Source organism: Bos mutus, chromosome X (assembly GCF_027580195.1).
Source record: "Bos mutus isolate GX-2022 chromosome X, NWIPB_WYAK_1.1, whole genome shotgun sequence".
In the NCBI taxonomy this organism is placed as follows: domain Eukaryota; kingdom Metazoa; phylum Chordata; class Mammalia; order Artiodactyla; family Bovidae; genus Bos; species Bos mutus.
Window position 1 is genome coordinate 62,916,225 of NC_091646.1, and position 19,810 is coordinate 62,936,034.

The 19,810-nt window shown below is 34.9% G+C and overlaps 1 protein-coding gene across 5 annotated transcripts in view; it reads left to right on the forward strand.

Moving 5' to 3' along the window:
* The window catches only part of BRWD3 (bromodomain and WD repeat domain containing 3), a 156,017-nt gene that overhangs the window by 92,098 nt on the left and 44,109 nt on the right, over positions 1-19,810 (forward strand). For all 5 annotated transcript variants that reach the window (XM_070365389.1, XM_005908810.2, XM_070365388.1 and 2 more), the window contains 6 exons: positions 1,921-2,104; positions 5,455-5,548; positions 7,717-7,866; positions 9,766-9,842; positions 10,428-10,596; positions 12,335-12,448. In XM_070365389.1, the coding sequence (XP_070221490.1) occupies positions 1,921-2,104; positions 5,455-5,548; positions 7,717-7,866; positions 9,766-9,842; positions 10,428-10,596; positions 12,335-12,448 (788 nt within the window). The remainder of the gene's footprint in view (positions 1-1,920; positions 2,105-5,454; positions 5,549-7,716; positions 7,867-9,765; positions 9,843-10,427; positions 10,597-12,334; positions 12,449-19,810) is intronic.

Below are 19,810 nucleotides of genomic sequence, written 5' to 3' on the forward strand. Positions count from 1 at the left end.
ACAGCAACATATTATCTGTCTCTCTTGAGTTTACAAAAACACTGGCAGACAACAAGCCCTCTTCTTAGGGAATACAGTTTCTTAATCAACTCTCACAAGTTTGATCTCATAGTATCATTCTAATCTATTGTAGGTCTTCCTTCACTTTACATGAAATGTGTTTATGCATCTGAGTTTTATATAATCTTAGGCTATGTTAGTTTTACTTTTGTTAAGAACTGTTCAACTTTAAAAATGTATCCTCTTATGGGATTTTGGCACATGTTTCTTTTTATGTTTACATAATTGTGGTCATTGATTTGGGTAGTGTAGCGTTTTGGAGTCCACAGAAATGCGATATAAATTTGAGGTGATTCACAGGGTCTTCTACTCACTTTCTGATTTGTTTAGTATCCCATAAAATTAAAATAAAAATATTATTTGTTCATGTAATTTGGAGCACCTATCTCATATAACTTTCCTTAACCTGGAATAAGATAAGACATGGACTGATGATCCTATATGTCCAAGCCTTTTGTTTCTAAGACATAAAACTTTCTTAGAACCCTGATTTAGAGTTCAGTAACTTCATTACTAGGTTTGCATGAATAGATTTGAATGCTGTTAAGCAAAGAGATTTCATTGTCTTCTCTTTGCAGTGTTCATTTGTTTTGAGTTTTTTGTGATGCATGGTTTAACAGTTTAGTGTTTCAGTTTCCATTTTTGTTTTATTTGCAAATAGAACAAAATAATCTGAAACTTTTGTGGAGGATTAAAAAGAAAAGTAACATTTCTATTACTTATTTCCTTTTTCTTTCCTTCCTTATTAATTTTGAAACTGAAATTTTGATAGTTTAAATTTTTTTATAATTTTATTTTTATTTTATTGTTTTATTTTAAAATCTTTGCCTGCCCTGGATCTTCATTGCTGCAGGAGGGCTTTTCTCTAGTTGCAGCAAGCAGGGCCTCCTACTCATTGCAGTGCATGGACTTCTCATTGCAGTGGATTCTCTTTGTTGCAGAACACAGCCTCTAGGTGTGCAGGCTTCAGTAGTTGCCACGTGTGGGCTCAGTAGTGGTTATGGGCTGTAGAGCATAGACTCAGTAGTTGTGCACAGTTTCTCATTTTCCCTTCAGCTATTTTTTTAATAAATGATATTTATGTTATTTATTTATTTATTCTTGGCTACACTAAGTCTTCATTGCTTTGCTTGAGTTTTCTCTAGTTGCAGCGAGTAGGGGCTACTCTTTGTTGCAGTGTTCAGGCTTCTCATTGCTATGGCTTCTCTTGTTGCAGAGCATGGACTTTAGGCACAAGGGTTTCAGTAAAACTGTGGCCCACAGTCTCAGTAGTCATGGCTTATGGGCTTAGTTGTTCCACAGCATATGGAATCTTCCGGTACCAGGGATAGAACCCATGTCCCCTACATTTGCAGGCTAATTCCCAAACACTGGACCACACAGGAAGTCCTATAAATTTTTTCTTCTATTTTTGAAAAGTTTATTGGGGTTTTATTCAGAAACCTTTTAATGGACTAAAGGTAGAATTTAGATTAAAAAGCTGCTTTCTGAACTAGTACTAATAACATGTATAAATCTACCAAATACATTAAATACAGTTTTTGTATTTACTGAGCATTTAGTAGATGACAGATGTGAAAGTATTTTGAAAAAAATTAAAAGAGCTATAGAGACAATAAACTTTTTTTTTTTGCCTGTATTCCAGGGAGGGTATGAAAAGAGACAATAAACATTTATTGAGTACCTGCTTTATAAGACTATAAAGACCATAAAGGGGATACAGAAAATATATTAAAGGAACAGCAGTATTGTCTAGCAGTATTATCTTTGAATCTCTTATTTTATTTAGAGCTCTGATCTGGAAAAGTTTGATATTTTTCTTTGCTTAGAGCATGGAGCATTCCTTTGTTTTTGTTTTAGCTCTGAGAAATCCAGATATGGACATATCTGCTTCCCCAAATATTGGACTGCGACGTAGTGGTCAGATTGAAGGTGTCCGACAAATGCATAACAATGCTCCTAGAAGCCAGATGGCCACTGAACGAGATCTCATGGCATGGAGCAGAAGAGTGGTAGTCAATGAGCTAAATAATGGGGTTAGTAGGTGAGTCAATATGGTAACATTCATAAGAACATTGAGAGTTTTCTTTTTTAGTAAATAAATTAAAATGTACTATGTTAGGCTAATAACTAAGATTTTTTTTTTAAATTTAGCTGAGTCATGCATTATTTTTTCCACATTATTCCATTCGTTCATTCCATAACAACTATTTAAAGATTATCTTAAATTTTCTTAGCTTGTTACTAAATGGGTTGGGGAATAATGAAAAGTGAAATATATGATCTCTGTCTTCTTTGAGTTTATAGTCTAGGTTAGAAGATAAGAATAAAATATTATTAAGTAAGAACATGAGGCCGTATGTGAGTAATATGTCAATGATACATGGACCCCAAAATTTAACAGTGATTCTGAGGAAACTCAAAATTGGAACAGTTTGGGAGTGCAGTACAGATATATAGTAGAGCCCAGTGCATAGTGTATTTTTAGAAATATATTTAAGTAGACTTCTTTGGATGAAAGGATTTCATTAGGATGGATTTCAAACTTGGAATCCCTATCTTTATCTGTAAACCTTAACATTTACTATAATATTGACTTCAAATAATGCACAACAACTGGAAATATATTTGGAAAAGAGAAAGTACATTGACAGAGGACCTATAAATTCCATTTAAATCATGATATCGTCCCAGTAGACGTTTTCACAAGCTGAGCCAACAAGTAGCAAAATTAATTTGGTTTCACCTTAATATTTCTTTAGCAGTAAAAAGAAAAAGGGAGACATGGCTAATTTATGAACTGAATGCTACCCCCTGGCAGTACAACAATTTAATGTAATTCTCTGCTCAAAGTGTTAAAAGTAGAATTGAAAGCAGGGACTCAGATATTTGTATGCCAATATTTATTTAGCATTATTCATAATACCTGAATGGTAGAAACGATTCAAATATAAGTCAATAGATGAATAGATAAATAAAATGTGATAGATCTGATACAGTGCCTGAAGTACTATGGATAGAGGTTTGTAACATTGTACAGGAGGTGGTGATCAAAACCATCCGCAAGAAAAAGAGATGCAACAAGGCAAAATGGTTGTCTGAGGAGTCATTAACATACAACTGAGAAAAGAGACCCGAAAGGCAAAGGAGGAAAGGAAAGGCAAAGGAGGAAAGGAAAGATATACCCAACTGATTGTAGTTCCAGAAAATAGCAAGGAGAGGTAAGAAAGACTTCCTAAGTGATCAATGCAAAGAAATAGAGGAAAACAATAGAATGGGACAGACTAGAGATCTCTTCAAGAAAACTAGAGATACCAAAGGAACATTTCATGCAAAGATGGCACAATAAAGGACAGAAACAGTATGGACCTAACAGAAGCAGAAAATATTAAGAAGAGGTGGCAAGATTACACAGAAAAACTATACAAAAAGATCTTAATGACCCATATAACCACAATGGTGTGATCACACATAGAGCCAGACATCTTGGAGTGTGAAGTCAAGTGGGCCTTAGGAAGCATCACTACAGACAAAGCTAGTGTAGGTGATGGAATTCCAGTTGAGCTATTTCAAATCCAAATGTTGTTAAAGTGCTGCACTCAATATGCCAGCAAATTTGGAAAACTCAGCAGTGGCCACGAAAAGTTCAGTTTGCATTCCAATTCCAAAGAAGGGCAGTGCCAAAGAATGTTCACACTACCACACAATTGCACTCATTTCACATGCTAGCAAAGTAATGCTCAAAATTCTCCAAGCTAGGTTTCAGCAGTACGTGAGCTAAGAACTTCCAGATGTTCAAGCTGGATTTAGAAAAGGCGAGGAATCAGAGATCAAATTACCAACATCCATTGGATCATAGAAAAAGCAAGAGAATTCCAGAAAAAACACCTACTTCGCTTCTTTGACTACGCTAAAGCCTTGACTGTGTGGATCACAACAAGCTGTGGAAAATTCTTGAAGAGATGGGAATACCAGACCACCTTACCTGTCTCCTATGAAACCTGTATGCAGGTCAAGAAGCAACAGTTAGATCCAAACATGAAACAACGGAATGGTTTAAAATTGGCAAAGGAGTACGTCAAGGCTATATATTGTCACCCTGCTTATTTAACTTATATGCAGAGTACATCATGCGAAATGCTGGGCTGGATGAAGCTCAAACTGGAATCAAGATTGCTAGGAGAAATATCAATAACCTCAGGTATGCAGATGACACCACCCTTATGGCTGAAAGTGAAGAGGAACTAAAGATCCTCTTGATGAAAGTGAAAGAGGAGAGTGAAAAAACTGGCTTAAGCGTTTAAAAAAACTAAGATCGTGTCATCGGGTCCCATCACTTCATGGCAAATAGATGGGGAAACAATGGAAACACTGAGACACTTTATCTTCTTGGGCCCCAAAATCACTGCAGACGGTGACTGAGCCATGAAATTAAAAGATGCTCCTTGGAAGAAAAGCTATGATAAACCTAGACAGTGTATTAAAAAGCAGAGACATTACTTTGCTGCCAAAGTCCTTCTAGTCAAAGCTATGGTTTTTCCAGCAGTCCTGTATGGTTTTGAGAGTTGGACCATAAAGAAGGCTGAGTGCCAAAAAATTGATGCTTTTGAATGTGATGTTGGAGAAGACTCTTTGAAAGTCCCTTGGACTCCAAGGAGATCAAAGCAGTCAATCCTAAAGGAAATCAGTCCTGAATATTCACTGGAAGGACTGATGCTGAAACTCAAGCTCCAGTACTTTGGCCACGTGATGCAAAGAGCTCACTCATTGGAAAAGACCCTGATGCTGGGAAATATTGAAGGCAGGAGAAGGGGATGACAGAGAATGAGATGATTGGATGGCATCACCTTCCCAACGGACATAAGTTTGAGCAAGCTCCAGGAGTTGGTGAAGGACATGGAAGCCTGTCATGCTGCAGTCCATGGGGTCGCAAAGAGTCAGGCATGACTGAGCAATTGAACAACAACAACAATGTACTTTAGTGGAATGAAATTCAGCCGTATAAACTTCTCATACTTGCTACATGCTTGAACATCAAAAACATTATTCTAAATGAAATAAGCGAGACACAAAGGGACAAATAATGTATAATTCTGTTTATATAAAATATCTAAAGTAGACAAATTGATAGAGGCATAAAGTGGACTGGCAGTTAACAGGCACTGGTAGGAGGAGAGATAGAGTTATTGCTTAATAGTTACAAAGTTTATGTTTGGAGTGATGAAAAAGTTTCAGTTGGTTACACAACTTTGTAAATGTCAACAGTACCACTGAATTATACACCTAAAATGGTTAAAAATTTTACATTTAAAAATGTTTTTATTATCTGATTTTAAACCATTTGGTTTGCTTTTTGATGATCTTCTATTACTTTGACCTTCAATTTATTACTAGGGTTCAGGAAGAATGTCGAACTGTAAAAGGTGACATAGAAATCAGTCTTTATACAGTTGAAAAGAAGAAAAAACCATCTTATACTACCCAAAGGGTAAGTTTATCTACAAAGTACTCTGCAATACACTATTTGCAAATACCAAGTGTTTGAAAGGTGGCCATTATATTAAATGATTATTTTGATAGGTGTCTATATATAGGGAAACTATTTTTTGAACCCCATATTGAGATATGATTATTATTAATAAGGATAAAATTGCACAGCATTAGGGCTGTCCCCTTAAGTCTAGGATGTGGTTATTGTAGATATAAGATATTTGCATTAAAATACCATTTTCATTTGGTTAAAGTAGAACCTGAAAATTATTGCCTGATCACTAATCACAATGTAAAACAAATGCTGAGATACCCTAGGCCAGAGGTTGACCAACTACTGCCCATGTACTAAATCTTGTCTACTGCCTATTCCTATTAATAAAGTTTTATTGGAACACAGCTATACCTATTTATTTATATATTGTCTATGGCTGCTTTCATGCTCAATGGAGTTGAGTAGTTACCACAGAGATCATATCACCTGCAAAGCCGTAATATTTATACTCTGACCCTTCACAGAAAAAGTTTGCTTACCCCTGCTATAGGCTTACTTCTGGCCTACCTAAACAGGTGCAAAATCTGATCTATACATTAGCAAGATTAATATATACCAGTAGAAACTTGTAATCAGGGAGTAAGAGCCTGTACTCCATTAGGTACATAGTAAACCCCTTACCAATTCTCAAGTGGCTCAGTAGGCCAGTCCAGGTTCGATGCAGGATATAGAATGCTTGGGGCTGGTGCACTGGGATGACCCAGAGGGATGGTATGGGCAGCAAGGTGGGAGGGGGGTTCAGGATGAACATGTGTACACCTGTGGCCAATTCATGTTGATGTATGGCAAAACCAATGCAATATTGTAAAGTAATTAGCCTCCAATTAAAATAAATAAATTTAAATTAAAAAAAAAAAATCCACCTTCCAATGCAGGAGACATGGGTTCCATCCCTGGGTTGGAAATACCCCTGGAGAAGGGCATTGGTATCCACTCCAGTATTCTTGCCTGGGAAATCCCATGGACAAAGAAACCTGGTGGTCCACAGCCCATGGGGTCACAAAGAGTTGGACACAACTTAACAACTGAACAACAACAATAGGAAAACCCCTTACTAGTTCTTAGAGGTTGAACAAACTAGGCACATAAGAGTATATAGTTTTGTTCCCAGATCTAATAAATGTAACTCCTAAAGAGTATGATAAATAGGGAAATCTAGGTTGATTTTAATTTTATTAAACAAATATAGGGGATGGATGCTGAATTTTAAATGTCTTTCAGTATCAATAAACACAGTTTTAGGTAGTATATTACTCTCTAAATATTCTTAGATCATTTTGATACCCATTTTCTTAATTTCTATTCAAATTTTATTAGCTTATTTGATATTCTCTGATAAGATTATTTTCTTAGAGATTATGAATAACTCATATCCATGATTTATATTCTTTTTTCCTGCTAAGCTGATTTATCAGACATCAGACTTGTCTAAGACTAATAAACAGGGGAGTTGACTCTGTAAGCATTTTTATTTATACGGAAAATGAGAAACATTTACACATAAGATAAAGACCTGGCCCTTGATACTGATTTATAAGAAATTTAAAATTGTTTACTTCTGATGACATATTAGGGTTATAGGTTTGACATATGATATATCAATAATAATATTTTATACTTGTAAAGTTTAGAATAAAACAGTTTTATGTTTTAGTTGTTAAAAATTACATTTTTATTTTGACTTGTTTACTGAAAATGTAGTTTTTATAGAACTAAAGAAATACATGTTATATTAAAAATTATATATATATATATAATATATAGATAGCTTGCTTTACCTATAATAATTTGTAGATAATATGGTATATGTAAATTCTGGGCAAATTCTTCTAGCTTAAAGTTTCAGCACTGTCTAATTTGATCACAATGTTTTCAAAATAGAAAAGTAATCAATATTAATGGAAATGGGTTAAATATATAGAAATGAAATATATTTTATATAAAAATATAGTGTAAAAGTATATCTTGGGTTTTCTTTTGAGTATTCATTCCTGTCTGTCACCTCCACTCTTACTCTACCCCTGCTCAATTGATTTGCTTTATATATATTCTTTTGTACATATTCACTGAGCTTTTCATTTTTTTAAATTTGTTTTCCTTCTGTTGTACAGAGTGATTATCAGCCTAGCTATGGGCGGTCTTTACGAAGAACACAACGCAAACGACAACATACTTACCAAACACGATCCAACATAGAACATAATTCACGAGCATCATGTCAAAATTCAGGTGTACAGGAAGATTCAGATAGCTCCTCAGAGGTTAGATATCTGCTATTATTTATTTAGTGTAATTTTTTGTTTCCCAGTTAATATCATCATTTTGGATTTACTTTTTATTGTTTTTGCTTTGTCAATATTGCTTTTTCAATTAAATTTAATAACATGATACCATCAATGAAGTCAATATCTGAGATCTTGTAAAATCACAAAGAAGTTAATGAATATTTGATACCTAGATTCCTTTTCAAAGTTCTTTTTGTCTATGGAAGGCTGAAGATCTACACATCACAAAAGAAACAGGAATTTGATAAAATCTGGATTTACTTTTAAGGGTCACCTTAATAGAAAATTATTTAACTTTCTTATAAGAGGATTATTCTTTAATAAGGCATTTAGTAGGCAAATTGAGCATTATATCGAATTCCTTTAGGTATCTTCTCTTATTTGTACCTAAGATATTATCTTGGTTGAGGGTATCAAATATGCCAGGAAAAGTTTGACTTCGGGACAGAAAAGAGAGTGAGAGGAAATCTGCCTAGAAATGAAAAAAAGTAAATATTAACAGAGATAACTAGTTATACAGTCCCAGAACTTGTTCACAGGGTAATCATGATATACATGTTTTCTGTTATTGTTGACTTTACTCGTCATGGAGATTATTGAGTAATGATTTTTCTCAGACCTAACCCTTTTCATGGTAATGGAATAAAGACCATAGCAGTTCTTTTCTTCATGTTCCTCTCTTCTTCAGTCCTTTGGTTTTGTTCTTTTAAACAACTGTCATTGTTAAATGAACAATGAAGGCTTCATTATGTACTGACAATATATGGTACCCCCATTCTTCTCCCAGCATTCACAGTTCTTTAATTCTTATCAATGATATGCCTCCTTCTCTACCCCTGTTCATGAAAATCTTGATCTGCAAAGAATTATCACTTAATCAGGAATTGATATTGTCTTTTTAGTATAATAATTGTGGTTGTGCTTTAAAAATGTTTCCTGGTCTTAATAAATATTTATAGTAGAAATGCTTTTTTTCCCCAAAAAATAATCCCTGAGATATGAGGCAGTTGGTAAGAGTATATATACAATAAAATAGGCAATGTGATACTGTCTAAACTAGTGATTGTATATAGAAGGGTGTTATCTACTTTCTCTACTTTGGTATGTTTGAGATCTTATATAATAAAAGGCTTATTAACTTTTTTATAGAAAGTAATTAGGCTAACTTGGTAGAGGCATATAAGTATTTTTATCTTTTTATATAGATTTTTAAAAAATAATGGCTTTCTATAAGAAAAGAATCTGAACAAGAATATATTTTTATATGTATACAAACATATGTGTATATGTATGAAACGAGTCTCCAGTCCAGGTTCGATGCACGATACTGGATGCTTGGGGCTGGTGCACTGGGACAACCCAGAGGGATGGTATGGGGAGGGAGCAGGGAGGAGGGTTCAGGATGGGGAACACATGTATACCTGTGGCGGATTCATTTTGATATATGGTAAAAACCAATACAATATTGTAAGGTTAAAAAATAAAAAAAAAAAAAAAAAGAAAACTAAAAAAAAAAAACTGAATCACTGTGTTGTATACCTGAAACTAACACAACCTTGTAAATCAGCTATACTTAAATTGAAAAAAAAATTTTAACAAAATTTAAGAGAGTTATATTTGGGATTCTTAAGGAATCTACTGAACCTTTGAAATAATAATAGATGCCTCATATCAATAAAATAGTAGATGCTAGAAATCTTTAAATACTTGGTAGGCTTAGTTGTGAGTTATATAGAATAATGATTATGTACATTTTAACCAGAACTTTTTTTTTTGGAGGGAAGAATACAAAACGTTTTATGAAACAAATAGAACATGCTAATTAATACTAGTTAATAATAACCATATATCTCAATTGCTGGCTCTTTCTTCCAGGAAGATGAAACGGTTGGCACAAGTGATGCTTCTATAGAGGATCCTGTTATTGAATGGCAAAGTGAAAGTTCCTCCAGGTAGTTTTAATGGTTTTGATTTGGTCAAAATTATTTGATGGTTTTAATGTGAAATTATGTATGTTCTTATAGAAATTGGGTAAATCCAGTTAAAATAGTATTTATAGTAAAAAGAGTACTAGGTTGGAAGCCCAGAGATCTGTTGTGTTATCCTGGCTCTACCAATATCTTTTTGCACATAGAATTTAGTTCCCTCATCCCTAAAGTAAGATTCTTTATAAATCCAAGATTCAACATCTTGGCAGGCTATCTGTATTTATTTCAGGGTTAAAACAACTATATTTAAGCATTTCTAGGGATAAGGAACATCTTTATTTAAAGAAGTTTTTGTGGTTTGGACAGGAATTTTGAATTTTAAATACTGTTATGGGAAATTAAGCATTATACTTTATCCAAGAATCATTTCATTAAAATCACTTAGGTAATGGTCAAAAGTCTGTATTGATTTATTTTGTCTTTGGTCAGAACAAAATCAAACAATGTCATTTATAATACTGTTTGATTACAAAATGATCATCTTTCAATCATGAAGCAAAACTATTCCTTTTCTAAACTTATGTATTCATAATTTTGATTTATGTACAGTGATTCATCAAGTGAATATTCTGATTGGACAGCAGATGCTGGAATAAATTTGCAACCTCCAAAAAGGCAAACGAGACAGGCAACACAGAAAATATGCAGCAGCTCTGAGGAGGAAAATTTGAAGTCACTTGAAGAAAGGCAGAAGAAGCCTAAACAGACTAGAAAGAAGGTTTGTGAGTTTACATGTTTTTTGTTTTGTGTTTTTTTTTTTTTTTTTTTTGGTTGTTGATTTTGTCTTTGATATTTAAATATTTGTATTTGGGCTTCCCTAGTCGCTCATATAGGCTTCCCTGGTAGCTCAGCTGGTAAAGAGTCCACCTCCAATGCAGGAGACCCCAGTTCAATTCCTGAGTTGGAAATATCCCCTGGAGAATGGATAGTCTACCCACTCCAATATTCCTGGGATTCCCTGGTGGCTCAGACGGTAAAGAATCTACCTACACTGCAGGAGACCTGGGTTCAATCCCTGGTTTGGGAAGATCCCCTGAAGGAGGGCATGGCTGCTCACTCCAGTATTCTTGCCTGGAGAATCCTTATAGACAGAGGAGCCTGAGGAGCCTGGTGGGCTACAGTCCATGGGGTCACAAAGAGTCAAACTAAGCACACAGCACAGTGGCCCAGATGATAAAGAATCTGCCTGCAATGCAGGAGACCGGGGTTTGATCCCTGGGTCTGGAAGATACCCTGGCGAAGGGAATGGCTACCCACTCCAGTATTCTTGCCTGAAGAATTCCATGGACAGAGGATCCTGTTGGACCCAAGTCCATGTGGTCACAAAAAGTTGGGCATGACTGAGCAACTAACACTCACTTTCTTTCACTTAAATATTTAGCAATAACACTTCACATTTCTCTAAAAATAATATCCCATCTGAGAAACTAAGTAAAATTATATATAATGACTTTGAAATGTAAAGACCTTTTGAAATTTTTGAAAGTAGAAGCTAGAATATTTTAATTATTTTAATTAATAAATTAAAACATATTAACAGTTTATTAAAATGTAGTAGAGTTTTAAATAAGCTACTATAGTATGAAAGGATTATTCTTGTCAATGTTTTGAGTAATACATTTCTATACATTGTTGACTTGTAAAATGGAAGGATGTTGTAAATCCTGTAGGGCTCTTATATTTCTTTGTGTTTTTATTTCACCCCAGTGATGGATTTTTCTCCACTATAATTTCATTTGAATGATATAAAAACTTAATCCACGTAATTCTTTGAATACTAATTTAAATATGCATATGTGCATGCTCTAACTTCTTGCTTTAGTAAATAGAATTATCTTCTTGATGGTCACCATTTTCTTGGCAAAAAGTTATTGTGTTACTTGTGTTTGAATTTATATGATATACTAGGGGCATGATGGAGAAGGCAATGGCACCCCACTCCAGTACTCTTGCCTGGAAAATCCCATGGACAGAGGAGCTTGGTAGGCTACAGTCCACAGGATCACTAAGAGTCGGACACGACTGAGCGACTTCACTTTCACTTTTCACTTTCATGCATTGGAGAAGGAAATGGCAACCTACTCCAGTGTTCTTGCCTGGAGAATCCCAGGGACGGGGGAGCCTGGTGGGTTGCCGTCTATGGGGTCGCACAGAGTTGGACATGACTGAAGCGACTTAGCAGCAACAGCAGCAGCAGGGGCATGAAGAGTGACATTTATGGTTTTTAGATAGTATATAGTGTCATATTATCTGTCAACCAAAATTGAGCAACAGGTTACTCACTTGACTGTTTTATTGGTACAAAAGTTGTCAATAATTAATTGGTAATTAAAATGTTTAAAATGTATATATTTTGTTTTATTATAACCTGATTTTTTTTTTACCATTTTCTACTTGCGATTTTTCCTGTAACTGTTCATATATTAAAGTTTATAAATTTGTGAACTCTATTTTAGAAAGGAGGACTAGTTTCTATGGCAGGAGAGCCCAATGAAGAATGGTTTGCCCCTCAGTGGATCTTGGATACCATACCACGACGTTCACCATTTGTCCCACAGATGGGAGATGAGGTAATTGTTTCCTATTGTAACATTTTTATCTTGTAATCTCAAGAGCACTCACTTTAATCAGTCTTAGGTTATTTATATTCTCAATTCTATCATAGTTATATGTATGCCATCTTAAGTGTGCTGCTCAATTATATATTTCTTGTGTACAATGACTGAATCTTACTAATTTTTGTGTCCTTTGTAGGACCTGACACAGAGTCTTTAATTTCATGTGTGCTCAATGAACATTGAGATAAATTGATTGGCTTGTGATGCCATGAACATAATTTTCTTTGTTTTTATCTTAATTGCCCCATAGTTGAATTGAGTGGTATTTTGAATCCTAATCAAGTCCTAAGTTTTTTTTTTAATATTTATTTATTTTTTATTGAAGGGTAATTGCTTTATAGAATTGTATTGATTTCTGCCAAATGTTAACATGAATCAGCCATAGGTATACATATATCCCCTCCCTCTTGAACCTCCTTCCCATCTCCCTCCCCACCCCACCCCACCCCTCTGGTTTGTTACAGAACCCTGGTTTGAGTTCCCTGAGTCATACAGCAAATTCCCAGTGGGTATCATTTTTACAAATGGTAATAATAAGCTTCCATGTCACTGTCTCCATAGAGTCCACCTTCTCCTTCCCCTACACCATGTCTGTAAGTCTCCATTGCTGCCCTGTAAATAATTTCATCAGTACCATCTTTCTAGATTTCATAAATATGTCTTTGTATACGATATTTGCTTTTCTCTTTCTGACTTACTTCACTTTGTATAACAGGTTCATCCTAGGTTCATCCACCTTATTAGAACTGACTCAGATTCTTTCCTTTCTATAGTTGAGTAATATTCCATTATATATATGTACCACAGGTTCTTTATCCATTCATATGTCAATGGACATCTAGGTTGCTTCCAAGTTCTAGCTATTGTAAATAGTGCTACAGTGAACATTGGGGTTTATGTGTCTTTTCAATTTTGGTTTCCTCAGGGTATATGCATAGTAGTTGTGTTGCTGCCTCATATGGTAGTTTTATTCCTAGATTTTAAAGGAATCTCTATACTGTTCTCCATAGTGGCTGTACCAGTTTGCATTCCCACCAACAGTGTAAGAGGATTCCCTCTTCTCCACACCCTCTCCAGCACTTGTTGTTTGTAGACTTTTTGATGATGGCCATTCTGATCAGTGTGAGGTGATATCCCTTTATAGTTTTGATTTGCATTTCTCTAATAATGAGCAATGTTGAGCATCTTTTTATGTGTTTGTTATCATACACATATATGTGTGCTTTGGAGAAATATCTGTTTAGGTCTTTTGCCCACTTTTTTATTGGATTGTTTGTTTTTCTGGTATTAAGTTGTATGAGCTGCTTGTATGCTTTGGAAATTAATTGTTTGTCAGTTGTTTCATTTGCTATTATTTTCTCCCATTCTTAGGGTTGCCTTTTCACCTTGTTTATAGTTTCTTTTGCTATGCAAAAGCTTTTAAGTTTAATTAGGTACCACTTGTTTATTTTTGTTTTATATTTCCATTACTCTGGAGGTGAGTCATAGAGGACCTTGCTGTGATTTATGTCATAGAGGGTTCTGCCTATGTTTTCCTCTAAGAGTTTAATCATTTCTGGTCTTACATTTAGATCTTTAATCCATTTTGAATTTATCTTTGTGTATGGTGTTAAGAAGTATTCTAAATTCACCCTTTTACAAATAGCTGTCCAGTTTTCCCAGCACCACTCACTGAAGAGGCTATCTTTGTCCCATTGTATATTCATGCCTCCTTTGTCAAAAATAAGGTACACATAGGTGCATGGGCTTATCTCTGGGCTTTCTATCTTTTTCTATTGGTCTGTATTTCTATTTTTGTGCCAGTACCATACTGTCTTGATGGCTGTAGCTTTGAGGTAGTGTCTGAAGTAAGAAAGGTTGATTCCTCCAGCTCCATTCTTCTTTTTCAAGATTTCTTTGGCTGTTCAGGACCTTTTGTGTTTCCATATGAATTGTGAATTTTTTTGTTCTAGTTCTATAATAAATGCCATTGGTAATTGATAGGGATTACATTGAATCTGTAGATTGCATTTGGTACTATAGTCATTTTCACAATATTGATTCTTCCAGCCCAGAAACATGGAGTATCTCTCCATCTGTTTATGTTGTCTTTGATTTCTTGCATCGGTGTCTTCAGTTTTCAGTATACAGTTCTTTTGTCTCCTTAGGTAGGTTTATTCCTAGATATTTTATTCTTTTGTTCCAGTGCTGAATGGGAATGATTCCTTAATTTTTCTTTCTGATTTTTCATCGTCAGTGTGTTTTAAATCCTAATCAAATCCTAATATTTTTTTTAAAGAAGCCGATAGTCAACCTGATAGAAAATATTATAGCGGATAATCACCCCTTTTGGTGCTCAGGAGAATGTCATTTCACAAACAAGGCCTTCCTGCTGAACCAGTGATCAAGTAACAGCCATATTTATGATTGGTCAGTCAAAAATTGATTTAAATTCTATACAGTGACAAAATTTGATTTTCTTGTAAAAATTATGGTAGCGTTATTATATTTTGAGCCCTAGTTGACTTGTATAGTTTCTTGTATAGTCAATTAGATACATTGACTAATCATTCATTTTTGAATCATTAAATGTTTACCCACAGTTTTCAACTTAAGACAGATAATAGGAAAGTAATATTATCATTGTAACAAAGAAGGAGCAAAACCTTGGAAATGGTTCTAAATGTCTTGGGCCATATAACAATTTCACCAAACATTTCTATAATTGTCTTTTATAGGTACTTTGAGAGACAGCTGTGGAGTAGTAACCTTACAATTAAGCTATTACTTGCTGAATATGTTTTGATTTTATTAAAATGTCTCCTTGCCTAAGTGTGGTTTTTTTTTAATATGTGTTGGACTTTTGAGCAAATATTTGCTCTGAAGGAATGTTGTATGAAAAAAGTTAGAAGAGCTTTTTAGGGGCCTATCCAAAATCAAGTTTCTTGTATTTATTGCCTTTTATATGGGAGCTTAGGAGAAATATTTTTGAATTAATCTTAGAACAGAATAAGAATTTGTATACTCTGTGATCTGAGACTCCTTTCTCTTTTATAGGAATGTATTTACCTTTCCTTCTATTTTATTAAACTTAGCACATGCTTATATGTTTCAAGATTAATGTGTGTTAGGTAACGACAGTTGTTCAGGGAATCGGAAAGGTGTATAAGTGAATCAAACAATGAAATGTGTGAATTAAAGACTGTTTTTAAAGAACTCATAAGGGCAGAAATATACTTTTTATATAATCATTCTCTTAATGACAGCATTACTTTTTAAATGTTAAGTCTTCATTATTTTGCCTGGAATATTCCTACCCACACATCATTACCTCTCAAAGTGCTCATTTTTCAAGGTTTAACTTAAATACCAATTTCTTCTGCGTGTTATCCCTACTTTCCATTTGCTTCCACTCCTTCTTCATGAACTTTCGCATCTAAATTATTTCTCTCATGATACATATTACTTTCTGCCATGCATTGTGTATCTACACGTCTGTCCATATCCTTGAGGGAAAAGATTTTATTTTGATTATGTGCCCTGTACATACATACATATTTGTTCAATATTTGTTGAGTACAGAAATAAACAATAAAGGATAACTGAATAACATGTTTATCATATTATTGGTAAGCATGGTAATGAATTTTTTTTCTTAACCACTGTGGTTGTGTTTATGTGTGCATGTGTGTTAGTCATTCAGTTGTGTCTCTCTCTTTGTGACCCCATGGACTATAGCCTGCCAGGCTCTTCTTTCCATGGAATTCTCCAGGCAAGAATATTGGAGTAGGTAGCCATTCCCTTCTCCAGGGCATCTTCCTGACCCAGGGATTGAACCTGAGTTCTGGCACTGTAGGCAGATTCTTTACCATCTGAGCCACCAGGGAAGCCCCTGTGTTTGTATACTAATATTTAAACCTTTAAAATTTTTACCTTTATTTTTAACTATTAGAAATTCTGACTTAGTGTTGATAGATATATGTCAGAGTATTTTAGAAATCTCTATAGTATGGTATTTTTTGTGTTACTTTCTTCTGTTTATCTCTACCACCACTTTAAAATTATTGTATAAATATGTTTTTTTTTTTTTTTTACTTTTTAAAAATTTTTATTGGAATATAGTTAATTAACAATGTTGTGTTAGCTTCAAGTGTACAGCAAAGTGAATCAGTTATACATATATCCACTTTTCTTATCAGATTCTTTTTACATATAGGCTATTACAGAGTACTGAATAGTATTTCCTGTGCTATGCAGTAGGTTCTTATTAGTTATCTATATTATACATAGTATATGTATATGTCAGTCTTGATTTCCCAATTTATCCATTTCCTCCTTATCCCTGATAACCATAAGTTTGTTTTCTGTATCTGTGACTTTACTTCTGTTTTGTAAATAAGTTCATTTGTATCTTTTTTAGATTCCACAAATAAGTGATATGATATTTGCCTTTCTGTTTGACTTACTTCACTGAGTATAATCTCTAGGTTCATACATGTTGCTGCAAATGGCATTATTTCATTATTTTTTATAAATGATTAATATTCCATTGCATATATGTACAACATGTTCTTAATCCATCCCACTGTTGATGGGCATTTAGTTTGCTTCCATGTTCTGACTATTGTAAATTGTGCTGCAGTGAACATTGAGGTTCATGAAACATAAGATTTTGACCAAATTTTGACTAATTACTTAACCTCTCTGTGCCCTACTTTCCTCAACTGTACAATGGGGATAAAAGGTATCTACCTTATAGGGTTCTGAGAAGGATTAAATTAATGGATATTTGTAAGGCATTTAGGATAATACCTGAGGCATGCTTCTCTATCTCTTGTTATTGTTATCAATCTTTAAAACACAGCTGGCAACAGAATGTTCTCTTCATTTGATAGGTGAGCATGTGAAAGACCAGAGTCACATGGCCTATAAAGGTAGTAGGAACAGCAATCAGGTCTCCTGACTTTTTCCCTGTCCCTAGAGTTGCCTCTGTGTAATGATTGTGAGGTGTTTGGAGTAATAATAAATCAATGAAGTAGAATGGGAAAAACTTCTCCAAAATGGGTCTGCTGTTAGGAAGTAGCTACGTGTACAAGAAGGGTAGACCTACTTACCTATTTTACATGCAAGCTGTTCTTTAGCTTCTCAGGTACAGAGTGCCCCCAGGGGTATTTGAGGACCAATACTGTGCAAGGCCATTCACTCTGGCATTGTTCTACCCTGGTGGGCACATGCTTGGGACAATAAACTGTATCCAGAGTGGCACTTACTTGTGAAATGTTTGCTGATTGTTTAGTCAGATCTAGTATTCCTAGCTTTAAAGGAAACTAAGACTTTTGTGGTTGGGAGGTGATTCAAACCTGTCAGTAGGGTGTGAGGTTGAAAAAAGACTTACTGTGGGAAAGAAACTTTTTTAATGAATCTATATGATAGTGAATGCTGTCTTAAGGAGGCAAAGGGTTTTACCAAACACTTGGATTAATTTTTCTTTCATACTATGCCAGTTCTAATGTTAATTTTTGAAAAAGAACAATTTTAATTGGGAAATTACTGTATTTAGCAGTAGACTGTGGTATACACACACAGAGACAGGCTTCCCTGTTGACTCAGATGGTAAAAAAAAAATCTGCCTACAGTGCAGGAGACCCTGGTTGAATCCCTGGGTTGGAAAGATCCCCTGGAGAAGGGAGTAGCTACCCACACTAGTATTCTTTTTTTTTTTTTTTTTTTTTTTTATAATTTTTAGTTGGGGAATAATTACTTTACAATATTATGGCGGTTTTTGCCATACAACGACATGAATCAGCCACAGGTGCATATGTGTCCCACCATCCTGAACCACCCCCCCTGCTCCCACCTTCCTCCTCACCCTATCCCTCTGGATTGTCCCAGAGCACCAGCTTCTCTGCTTCATGAATCAAACGTGCACTGGTCATTATGGTAATATACATGTTTCAATGCTATTCTATCATATCATCCCACCCTCTCCTTCTCCCACATAGTCCAAAAGTCTGTTCTTTACATCTGTGTCTCTTCTGCTGCCTAGCATATAGGATCATCATTACCATCTTTCTAAATTCCATATATATGTGTTAGTATACTGTATTGGTATTTCTCTATCTGACTTACTTCACTCTGTGTAATAGGCTCTAGTCTCATCCACCTCATTAGAACTGACTCAAATGTGTTCTTTTTTTATAGCTGAGTAATATTCCATTGTGTATATGTATGTACAGCTTCCTTATCCATTTGTCTGCTGATAGACATCTAGGTTGCTTTCCATGTCCTAGCTATTGTAAATAGTGCTGCAGTGAACATTGGGGTACACGTGTCTCTTTCAATTCTGGTTTCCTTGATGTGTATGCCCAGCAGTGGGATTGCTGGCTCATATGGCAGTTCTATTTCCAGTTTTTTAAGGAATCTCCATACTGTTCTCTATATTGGCTTTGCCACTTTGCATTCTCACCAACAGTGTAAGAGGGTTCCCTTTTCTCCACACCCTCTCCAGCATTTATTGTTTGTAGACTTTTTGATGGTGGCCATTCTGACCAGCATGAGATGATACCTCATTGTGGTTTTGATTTACATTTCTCTAATAATGAGTGATGTTGAGCATCTTTTCATGTGTTTATTAGACATCTGTATCTTCTTTGGAGAAATGTCTGTCTAAGTCTTTTGCCCACTTTTTGATTGGGCTGTTTATTTTTCTGGTATTGAGCTGCATGAGCTACTTGTATATTTTGGAGATTAATTCTTTGTCAGTTGTTTCATTTACTATTTGTCCCATCCTGAAGGCTGTCTTTTCACCTTGCTTATAGTTGCCTTTGTTGTGAAAAAGCTTTTAAGTTTAATTAGGTCCCATTTGTTTATTTTTGTTTTTATTTCCATTACTCTGGGAGGGGAGTCATAGAGGACCTTGATGTGATTTATGTCAGAGAGTGTTCTGCCTATATTTTCCTCTAGGAGTTTTATAGTTTCTGGCCTTACATTTAGATCTTTACTCAATTTTGAGTTTATCTTTCTGCATGGTGTTAGACAGTGTTCTAGTTTCATTCTTCTACACATGGTTGACCAGTTTTCCCAGCACCACTTGTTAAAGAGATTGTCTTTTCTCCATTGTATATTTTCCCCTCCTTTGTCAAAGATAAGGAGTCCATAGGTGCACGGATTTCTCTCTGGGCTTTCTATTTTGTTCCATTGATCTATAGTTCTGCCTTTGTGCCAGTACCATACTGTCTTGATGACTGTATGTTTGTCATATAGTCTGAAGTAAGGAAGCTTGACTCCTCCAGTTCCAATTTTTTTTCCTCAAGATTGCTTTGGCTATTCAAGGTT